At 59.9% G+C, this 10,839-nt stretch overlaps 1 protein-coding gene across 1 annotated transcript; it reads right to left on the bottom strand.

Moving 5' to 3' along the window:
* Window positions 1-610: 610 nt before the first annotated feature.
* On the bottom strand, window positions 611-10,522 carry GDF10 (growth differentiation factor 10). The gene is made up of 3 exons (XM_036461212.2): window positions 10,201-10,522; window positions 3,278-4,206; window positions 611-1,513 (listed from the first exon to the last, which is right to left on the bottom strand). Exons 1-3 carry the CDS (start codon window positions 10,520-10,522, stop codon window positions 1,322-1,324), a joined length of 1,443 nt encoding a protein of 480 aa, XP_036317105.1. The 3' UTR covers window positions 611-1,321.
* Between the last annotated feature and the right edge of the window lie 317 nt (window positions 10,523-10,839).

The following is a 10,839-nucleotide window of genomic DNA, read 5'->3' as shown; positions in this document are numbered from 1 at the left end:
AGACGCCATGGGTGTCTTTCCTCTAAGCCCACCCTGGAGGCCTGCTCCCTGCTTCTCCATGTCCTCCTAAGACTGGGCTTGCCATCCGCTCAGGGCCCAGCCAGACAACTGCCAGACACCACATTCTCCTGAGGAAACTCTGGGCGCTCCGCCCTAGCGGGCTGTAAGCAGCATCACAGACCACGCACACAGAGAAAGGGAGCCATCGGGAGGCTGCTCTGGGGTGGCCGTTCTCCCCACGCCAGGGAGCAGCCCTCCAGGCCCGGAGCGCTGGCACCGCAGGAGCCACTCCAGACTGCGCGCCCGAGTCCCCCGCAGTGCCAGGACCAGGCACCAACCGCAGAGGTTCCTGGTGATGTCTCAGACCCTCTGACCATTCAGTGTCCCTCTGAGGCGGAGTGCGCAGACGCTCCGGGAGGCTGCTGGCCACCCAGGCCGCTGCAGCCTGGACCGGAGGGAGGGACGGGAGCAGCTGGTTCCCAAGTTTGGGGCAGAGATGGCCTACAGGGTCTCAGATGACCCTAACGAAGGTGCTCCCAGCAGCCATGCGGGCCGAGTGCTCCCAGGTGGGATTCGTCAGAGTTTTGGAACTGCTAACATTCAATTTTTAAGATACCACTGTACCTTTAATTTATTAGCTTTCCATAAAACACATAACACACACACTCTACAGTAGAGAAAGTATAATTTATAAAAATATAAACATCTTGATTATTTTTTAGTATCCCAAGATATTGCTGCGTGTTATTTCAATAAGCACGTTTAAACAATGCACACTTAACCAGCATGATCACCCATGCTGAATGGTTACAACCCCCTTCTTGTTTAAAATAAAATATATATTAAGAAAAAGAAATGAAAATCGATTACATGTGCAGATTGTAAAGGCTTTTGCAGTGGAATCTGGGGAAAGAAACATCCGTCTTAACTGTTGCTGGGGCCCGTTTTCCAGTATTAACATGTGGCCAAAGTGATTGTGTAATGAGGCTGTTTCCTCTGAGCGGAGCGAGGCCCCGGTGTGCAGTGTCCGCTGAGGGCCAGGGGATGGTGCCCGGCGCCAGTGGTGTGGACGGGTTCAGCTTGCAGGCCTCAGGGCCAGGTGGGCGCGACCAGCCTTCAGGCTGGGCTGCCTCTCGGGTTCCTTTAGGGGCTCAGTCACCGGCAGTAAAAGCCCCGGAACGACGCGCTGGGGATAGCCCCTCCTGTGCGCGGCCTGCCTTTGCAGCGGCACCTCCAGTCCAACTCTCACTCCAGGGCCCCGGAGGCCGCTCCCCCGAGGGCACCGGGGGGAGGGGGTGTTCCATCCCTGGAGCAACCGGTCTTACCGGCAGGCACAGGTCTCCACAGACATGTTGGGGTACACCTTCAGAACCACATTCCGGTTCTCATCCAGGAAGAGGACCCCCAGGGGGCTCATCTTGTCTGGAACGCAGCAAGGCTCCGGGATGCCGGGGACGATGCCCACGGCCCTGACGATGCTCTGGATGGTGGCGTGATTGGACGGGCGGACGACCTGCAGGGGGAAAGGAGTATGGTTACCGCAGCGCTGTGCCCTCACCCACCCACCGAGCGCCTGCAGGGCCTTCCCTCAGCCCTGGGAAAAGGCATCAGCCTAGAGGAAACGGTGCCATTCCAGGGCTGGTCCCCTTTCCTCCCAAGTCAGCCACGGACCGAGTCCCTGGGAGGTTTGCAAGAGCTTCAGGCCTTCCTGCCCCTCCGGCCTCGCAGAGCCGTCACGCGCCCACATGGCACTGGCCGCGTGGGGGCACCTGCTCCTCACCGTCACCCGTCCCGGAGGAGCACCTGGAACCGGGCAGGCGCCTTCAGAGGGGGACGCCCAGGGGGTTCAGCCTGGCCACAGCAGCCCCGGTTTCCAGGCCCAAGAGTCCCACATGCTTGCTCCACGGCGCTCTGGGCGCTGACGGGCAGCCGCACATGTGTACATGTGTGCACACGGCGGCCTGGACACTGACGCTTCCTCGGAAGGCAGAGGGCGGAGGGCGGTTCAGTGCTGTGTCACCTGCATCACCCCATTTTCACCACTGTACCAGTCTTGGGGAAGGTGGCTATTACCTACATGTCACTGGTGAAGAAACTTAAAGTGACTAAGAAACTTGACCAAGACGCCTCAGGAAGACAGCCAGGCATGAAACCCGGCTCACCGGCCATGCAGGCTCCTCTCCCCAGGCAGCCTCGCCATGCGGGAGCCTCAGGCACGCAGCCCGCCCCGAGCGCTGCTCCAAAGCACCCTGACCTGAGGAGAGGTTTCAGCCGGCCGGAGCTCTGTGTTACTGTGCAGAAGACAGCCCGCTGGCGGGAAGCAGGGGGTGGGGAGAGGAGGGAGGGACTTCTGATTTGCGGGATGCAGGCAGGTGTCAGGGAAGTGGGAAGGCAGCCAGCCAGGTGACAGGGGCCTGCAGGGCCAGCCAGCAGGAGCCTGAGAGCCCTGACTCTGTCCCACCTTCCTGTACACCCGTCCTGCGGGCACCTCCTGCCCTCTCTCTGGCCCACGCAGGGTTTTGAGAAGCCTCCCAATGCCCAAGCAGGGGAATGCACCGCTGGCTAGGGGGGTTCCCAGCTGGCTGACTTCTGGAGGTTCCAGTGGGATTTATGCACTGACTTCCTTTCCTGGATGGGAAGGCATGACCCAGAACTCAGCAGAAGAGCTGAGAGAAGGGGAGTGTTCACTGCCAGCTGAAGATCGGCATCAGCTGGCTACCAGCCACAGGCTCAGGCGGTGGGAGGCGGACAGAAGAAGCCACAGCCCCCCTAACAGCCTGGAGGGAAGCTGAGGCTGCAGACATTTTCTGGTCCAGCTCGGGGACCAGGCAGCCCATGGTGTGTGTCTCCAGACTCCTGCATCCTGAGTGTCAGGTGTGCTGGGGGTCTCTGCCTGCGTGGGAGGAAAGGAGGCGGAGTCTTCCCTGGGCTCACTGAAACCAGCTGTGCTAGTCACAGACGCAGATGCTGTGGTGAGGAGGGAGCTGCTGACCTGTCCTGTCTCCGGGGAGCACCCTCTGCGGTTGGCTGCTGTAGGGATGGACCTAAGGATGGAGTCTCCCCTTGGCAAAGGCAGAGACATTTTGACTTAAAACTTAGTTCAGCCAAGTCATCATTTTCAAAAGCACAGCCAAGCACATCCATCTGGGGGCTGAAGCCGACTCCCCAGGTCCCAGTAGGTGGAAGGGGTTTTGATCCTGTTTGAGAGACAGGAAGCAGCACAAGGCAGAGGGACTGGCCAGCCGGAACAGCTGAGAGCCAGTCAGGCAGAGCCTACCTTGGGCATGGGGAACTCGCACGCTCCGGCGCAGTAGTAGGCGTCGAAGGACTTGGGAGAGATGATCCATTCGTTCCAGCCAATGTCTGCAAAGTCCACCTTCAGGTACCGCCGGGAGCAGACCCTTGGCTCGTCCCACTGCCTCCTCCGGGCTTTCTGCATCGTCTTCTCATCGAAGTGCAGCACCTGCGAGGCGGCGGCAGCCGGGAAGGCGGCCGGGCCCTTCCTCCTGCGGTCCTTGCGCCCTGGCCGCGGCTTCAGTGTCCGGAAGGGGCTGGGCCACAGGGCGTGCTTGTGGCCGTGCGGGGAGTGGGGCGCCGGTGCTGGCTCCTCGTCCAGCCCTGGCAGCTCATTGTCATGGAAGGGCCCAGTGGCCTGCGTGGCCCGGCGGACACGGGGGTCCGTGGAGCTGTTGGGGGCTGCGCCGGGCTCCGGGTCTCCAGCAGGGAAGGGGTCGTATCTCTGCAGTGTCACCGCCACACTGTTGGGCTCCGAGATGGCCAGGTCATTGGCATAGATGAGGATGTAGGGTGCATGGGCGCTGGGGCTGGGCACCCCAGGGTCCTTCTCCCCCGAATCCAGCTCGGCGGAGAGAAGCAATTCGCCATCCCGGCGGGCCGCCTTGACTATGGGGGAGATGTCCCTAGCCTGCCACAGGCCCTGTGCCGGGGGCGCCAGGGCGATGGCCCCCCGGAGCAGCCCTTGCGTGGCCGTGTTCGGCGAGAGGCTGCGGAAGAGCAGGCGGCGGGCGGGCCGGCCAGGAAGCAGCAGGCGGCAGGACGCGTTCTTGGCCCGCTGCTTGCAGGGCACCTCGTGAGCTTGGGGCCCCCGTGGCTCCAAGTAGAAGTGGAAGGTGGCCATGAGGATCATTTCCGTGTCCTGTAGGGATGTCAGGTTGAAGAGATACAGGGCCCTCCGGTTGACCACTTCTGCGGGGGGAGGACAGACACAGCCTGTTAGAGGGGGGCTGGGATGGAAGAGGAACACCCATTTAGGGAGCCCCTCCTGCCAGCCAGGCCATCCTCCTGTAATTCTCACATTACTTCCTGCGAGGTGGGGAGGAGCTAGCCTCAGCTTGTCCTGTGCGGAGGGCTGTCGAGGGGAAAGGGCCCTGGACACAGTCACCTGGCTGCCCAACGGTTTAAAAACAGCCCTCACCCAGGACATGCTGAGAGGGAAGGAGAGAGAGATGCTGGAAGAGACACACTTGCCTCTGGCCTTGTGTGTGTGCTCTGACTGGAACCAAACCCGCAACCCAGGTGTGTGCCTGCCTGGGCACTGAGCCAGCAGCCTTTCTGTGCACACGACCACACTCAGCCAACGGAGCACCTCTGGCTGGGCTGCCCAGTGGCTTTTCTGCTTGGTTTACAAAGAAAGAAATCAACTGCACAAGGTCACCAACAAAATTCCCAGTGTCCAGGCTGCCCCAGAGGCCCAGACCATGGTAGGAACTGGGATGCCTCAAACAGCCCACCTGAAGCTGGAGAATGCTCTGCCTCTGCATCCTGGAGCTGTCAGCCCCTCTTTCTTTCTCTCCTGGGTCTACCAAGTGACCCTCCTTCCCAGGGCCACGCCCCTCCCCCCCCCCCCCCCCCCCGGGTCTGCAGCCCCAGGAAGCTGCCTGGCCTGGCAGCACAAGCTCCTTGAATGGCCAGGTCCTCTCTAGGGTTTGAATGGGAGGGAGGAGTGGTCCCCGGGCCTCCCAGGGGTGCTGCAGACCAGCAGACCGGAGCTGCCTGGAAGGCTGCCCTGGTTTATAGCCTGCTGCCTGAGTGGGCCTGCTGGGCAAAGCTGGGGGAGTGGCGGAGCTCCAGGGCTCGGGATGTGGATGTGTGCTGGGTGCTGGGTGTTGGGTGCTGGGTGGTGCGGATGCCCTCACATTGCACCCAGGAGATCGGCTGGGATTACTTTCAAAATGAAAATCTTCAGTATAAGGTCATTGTTTACAATAGGAAGGAGGCATAGTTCAGGTAGGGAGGACGCACAGAGGCCCTGGGACTGCCAGTCAGACTCAGGTGGCCTCCAGGCCCGCCTTATCTATTTCTCAGACAAACACACAGAGTTGTGGCTCCCCCTCCCGCCTCCCCCTGTCTACCGCCTCCCCTTCCCGCATGAGGTGTGGCCCGCTGCACACACAGGAGCAGCGCATGGTCAATGCACATTGGGACGGGCTGCCCCCACCACTGCAGCCCCTGGGTGTCATGGCCAAGGCCTGCCTTTCCCAGATCCCTGATCACTGCCTTCCTCCCTGGAGGTGACTCTGAGAGCCCGGAAAATGGGGCGCAGGAATCTGTAGTGCCACCTGCAGCTCAGGGGTTCTAACCAGCAGAGAAGTTTGGGAAGCACTGGGTGGGGGCTGTGAGCCTGCAACATCTGGACTGGCCCAGCGCGAGGTGGCTCTGTGGTTCCCTGCCTCATTGATCTCCGTGTCACCTCCCCATCTCCTGACATATGTGTCACTTCCCCATTCCCCCAGAACACATGTTCCCAAAGAGCAGGGGCTTTGCCAGCTTTGTCTGATGTCGTGTCCCTAGGGTCCAGCACAAGGCCAAGGGACAGTGCTCCGGACCCCATGCTGGTGATGAGGCGGGGTCTGTGCGAGCTCTGTCTGCACTACTTAGCAGATGGGCTTCCCCTACATGAGCAGGACGCGAGCCACTGAGATGCGTTCTGTCACCCACTGCCCTCGGAATAGCCATCGAGGTGACCAGAGGAGAGCCCAGCGAAGACACAAGCACCACATGAGCTGAAGGAAGGACGCAGGGGGCGGTGATGCAGAGGTGGGAGAGCTGAGTAACAGAGGGTCTGTCTTTCAGGCAGCCCAGAGTCAGGTTTAGTCTGCTTGCATCACTTACTAGCTCTGCGGCCTTCTCTGTGCCTCATGAACCATCTCTGTGCCTCAGTTTCCTCCCCAGCAAACCACAGAAGATTTGTACCCACCACCTAAAGTTGTAAGATCACCACAGCACGGTGCCCCGTGGCATTGGGAGCATCGACTGTACTCAGGGCACTGCGCCCTGATCCCTACCTCTTGCCCCGTGAGTGGCAAGGCCACCTGTCCCCTCCCCACCCAACAGGAGCCTGAGGACACTCATGGTCTCTTCCCCTCCACCATCTACCAATCCCAGTCCTCTGGGCTTTGCACCTGCTGGTCCACAGCCGTCCTGCACTCTGTGTCCCTCCGCCACTGCTCGTCCCGGGCACGGCCTCAGGCCACTATGCCCAGACCCCACCCCCTCTGGGCCCTCTCAGGCTTCACAGGGAGTCACCTTTGTAGGTGAAGAGTTACTGTCTTTAATACATCAAGAACCTCCACAAATCAGGAAGAAAAAGACGGAATCCCAATAACAAGAAGCAATAAAAAAAGCAACTTCAAAAAGAATGGAACACATTTTACCTGCATGTTGAACATATGATCCTACAAACTACACATCCCACCAACATGCTACCTCTGGTTCTATCTGGGTACTGATTAGGGGTGACTTCTTCTCTTTACTGTGGTTTTCTATGATTTCTAGATTTTCCCCAGTATTACTTTTATGATCTTTCTTTTTTCTCTTTCCTTTCTCCTCCTCTTGAGTCTCTCCTTCCTTCCTCTTCCCTTCCCTCTCTCCCCCTCCCTTTCTCTCTCCCCCTCCCTTCTCTTCCTTCCCCTCCCTCCCTGTCTCCCTCTCCCTTCTCTTCCTTCCCCCTTCCCTCTCTCCCTCCCTCCTTCCCTCCCTCCCTTCCTCCCTCTCTCCCTTTTCCCCCACTCTCTTCTCTTCCTTCCCCTCCCATCCTCTCTCTTAATTCTGCCCCCTCTCCCTCTCCAGCCCCCCATCACTGTGTAACACTGTATACCCCCACAGCATCTAGGACTCTGGAGCTATTGAAGGCCGGGTTATAACGCACTGGCCCCTCTCCTCACCTCATTCTCTCCCTCAAACCCAAGTCCTCACAGGGCCAGACAAGCAGCCACTGCTTCATCCCCACAGCCGTCCAGTGCAACCAGCCCTTCCATTGCCTTAGGTCTCACCTGCTGCCAGGGCTCCCCTAGCACTACCCATGCCCTTCCCTCCTGCTCCTTGGAGATCTCAAAGTCACCCCCAGCCCCCGTGGTGTCAGCTCCTGAGCGTTTCTGGGAAGGGCCCGAAAATGCATCTTGGTGCCATCTGAGCTTACGACACCTGCCACCCTGCCCACTGGCATTGTGGGCCTCGATGCTAAGAAAGACTTGGGGAACTGAAATGAATGTGACTGTTGACATTGCAGACAGATAGGTGTGTATTATTATACTCCTTTTACAGATAAAGAGGTCAAGCTGAGAGAGGGTAAATAATGTGTTGGCATTACAGCAGTGGGTGAGAGCTAAGGTTTAATGCAGGTTATTGGAGTGGGGTGTCTAATCTTAACCCTGAAGTCAGGCTCAGAGGCTCTCCACTGAGGGAGCCTTACTAAGGAACAAAGCACACGCAGTGGAAGGGAGGGAGGGTGGCTGGAGTAATAATAGTGGGAGCTAACACATTATTGAGACAAATATCAGGCATTCTTTTAAACACTTGACATGTTTCAGATCATTTAAAAAATACTTATAAAAAAGGCAGAACTTCAGTAACGAAGAGGCTGAGGCATGAGCAAGTCCAGGCCCTTGTCCTAGTCACAGACAGGATCTGGACCAGGCCGCCGCAGCCTGTCCTGGGCACCGAGCTGGCTGCCCAGCGGCAGGTGAGGAGCATACTTCCCGGAAACTAGGGCTGAGGGCCCAGAACCTGCTGAGCAGGAAGAGACACCACCCACCGAGCTGCAGAGGCAGTGCCTGGAGCCGGCTGGCCCAGGGCATTCTGGTTCCAGAGCCTCATTCATAAAGTGAGGGAGCCCTGCCCAGCTCACACCTCCTCAGGGCTGGTCAGAAAGCAGCCTCTCTGAGGCTGGGAAGTGGCTGCATCAGAAACAACTTCAGTGAATCAAGGGGGAGGGGATGAGAAACTGAGCTGCTGAGCCTGCTCTCTGTGGGCACCAAACCCACCCATCCACTGCCCTTCCTGTCCCGGCTGTACGCACAAGAGCAGATGCTCAGAGAGGTAAAGTGATGCGCCCACAGTGCGCGCCCACAGCGCACGCCAGCAGCTGGTGGTCAGAGGATGCAGACGGGAATCCTGGATTTGTCAGACAGCCCCAGGCTCCTTCAGCATCACCTCCCAGACCCTTTGCTCTGCCCTCCCTCTGCCACGCCCCGGGCTCAGTTATGATGGAGCTGGGGAGGGAGGTAGCTGTGATGATAGCATGGGCTTAGCAGATGGGAAGTGCCAACCACTGTTACTGTTGTGCACAGCCTCGTCCCCTGCCTCAGTTTCCTCCTCTGTAAAATGGGAGGGCTGGGTCTGAAGGACTGTAACCCCACACCCCCCCCCCCCATCTCTGAAAACAGATCACCTGCACCTCCCCCAGGGGCTGCAGCCATTGGTGGCTCATTTGGTGCTCACTGCTTGTTGCAGCAATGACCTTGCCAGTCTTGCTTTCCTCAACGGCAATGCTTTGAGGACTGACTCGATGGGGGCAAGGTCAAGTCTACACCTTTATGAACACAAATGCTTGAACTCCTAGGTGAACAGCATGTAGGGTTTGGTGCCTGGCAGAGAGCAGGCTCAGCAGCTCGGCTCACACACGTCACCTCAGCTCCTCTTCCTGCCACCCCCAGGGAAGATCCTGGCATGAACGTCCATTTTGTGGAATGAGTACACTCAAGTCCACAGAGATTTAATGATATGCTCAAGGTCACATCCATGCTCGATGATTCTTGAGTGGCTTCATTTAATAATGCTACTGCAAAAATAGCCCCAGGTGGTGAATAAATGTAGTAGGGAGGACGGAGTTAGTTCTGGTTGACCTGGAACCCCCCGAGTCTGCTCAGTGCGGGGTAGGGAACTGGCCTCTCTCCAGCAGGTGCTCCCAGCACATGGGTCTGTGAGGCCAAGCTTCCCAGGAGCTGCTCCGAGCCACAGGTGCTACCTTGCGTCACAAGCCATTGATCAGGGGGCAGATCTGAGCCCAGGACGTCTGGCCCCAAAGCACGCTTGTTCCTAAGGGTCTTTCTTCTGACCCCGGGCAGCCTCCCCCACAAGGGCCGCAGAGGGCCCTACCCACAGATTCTGGAATGGCATCCTGTGACCAGGAGAAATCTCCAGGACAACCAGGGTCTTCTCCGGACTCTGGCACCTCTCTGCTTCCCGGGGACCCAGCACAGCTGGCCCAGGTGGACAGACAGGGAGGTCCAGGCTGGGGTGCTCTGAGTAGGGGGTCCCCTGCAAGTGGCCTCTGTGCAGGCCCATTCAAAGTACGGAGGGAAAAGAATCTGTGCTCCAGTTTGGGCCTTCCTCACCCTCCCCCCCCCCTCCCAGCACTTTATGCCGGTGCCCCGCAGGCCTCAAGCCTGTCACCCAAGGCCCCTTTTGGTCCACCCTACTTCCCCAGCCACCAAGCCCACCCACTGCCCCAGCTCGAGGCTCACACCCTCTGTCTGGGACCCGGGCCTGGAGCTTCTCTGCCCACCTGCAATGCTTCGCAGTGCCCTATGCGGTGTGCAGAGCCAACACAGCTGACCCTGTGACACCCATCCCCACCATGAGCTTCCCAGCCCAGTCCCCTCTCCATCCTGTGCTAACGGCCTGTGTATGGGAGGTCTGTATCAGCCAGTGTGACAGCTTCCAGGTCCACAGCCCCTGACAGGTCACTTTGGGCTGCTTTGGTGACCCCAGGGAGGCGGCTCAGGGACTGGCAGAGCGCTTGGTGAACCTTCAGTGAAACACGGAATGGATGCGACCACGAATGGAAGTAAGAGGTGACGGGGAGATGCAGGGATAGAGGATGAACGGTGAGGGTGGAGATGCAGGGGTGAGGATGAAGGCGAGGAAAGGAGAGAAGGACAGGCTCGGGCCTCTACTTACCCAGCCTGGGCCTGAAGCTGCGCACCGTGTTGCCCCCTCCGGGCCGCGCGCCCCGTTGGCTGTATTTCTCATAAAGTCGCAGCATGTGCACAGCCACCATGTCCTGGGCGCCGGGGCCCGGAGCGGCGGCCCTGTCCCCCGGGAGCCGCTGGGGGTCCCTGTCCCCGGCCAGACCATAGGTGGCCATGGGCGGGCCGGGCCTGGCGGGGGCTGTGTGGCTGCCGCCAGCGCCCCGCAGCAGCAGCAGCAGCAGGAGCCAGGGCAGCAGCGGCAGCAGATGGGACCCTGGCCCCAGGCTGGCGGGAGCGGGGCCCCTGGCCATGCTGGGTGGCGATGAAGGGCCCGGTTGGCAAGGAGGAGGGCGCGGGCGCTGGCCCAGGATGGGTGTGCGGCAGCCCTGGCGCCTGGCGGCGGGGGTGGCGGGTGCGGGCGCGTGGGGCGACCCACTAGCGCTCAGTCCGCCCGCGCCTCAGCTCCCTGCTGTGGTCACGCCGTCCGTCCCCAGCCCAGCCCGGCGGGCGCTGCCTCCGCGGAACTTCGTGGCGCACGGAGGGAGCTGCGGCCCGGGCCCGGAGGGTCTGAGGGTGGAGCGGGGCGGGGGGCCAGCAGCGCCTTCGGGGAACCAGCCCTGCTTCCCGG

The sequence above is a fragment of the Pipistrellus kuhlii genome, unplaced genomic scaffold (genome assembly GCF_014108245.1).
Source record: "Pipistrellus kuhlii isolate mPipKuh1 unplaced genomic scaffold, mPipKuh1.p scaffold_m20_p_35, whole genome shotgun sequence".
NCBI lineage: Eukaryota > Metazoa > Chordata > Mammalia > Chiroptera > Vespertilionidae > Pipistrellus > Pipistrellus kuhlii.
The sequence above is the reverse complement of the archived record's forward strand: the minus strand, read 5'-3'. Positions and strand labels throughout refer to the sequence as shown.

Bases quoted from the DNA above. Each gene is read 5' to 3' on its own strand.
- GDF10 (XM_036461212.2), bottom strand. From the start codon at position 10,522: ATGGCCAGGGGCCCCGCTCCCGCCAGCCTGGGGCCAGGGTCCCATCTG. The intron at 4,207-10,200 runs GTAAGTAGAGGC...CTCCCCCCGCAG, and splicing joins CAGCTTCAGGCCCAGGCTGG to AAGTGGTCAACCGGAGGGCC. The intron at 1,514-3,277 runs GTAGGCTCTGCC...TTCCCCCTGCAG, and splicing joins GCGAGTTCCCCATGCCCAAG to GTCGTCCGCCCGTCCAATCA.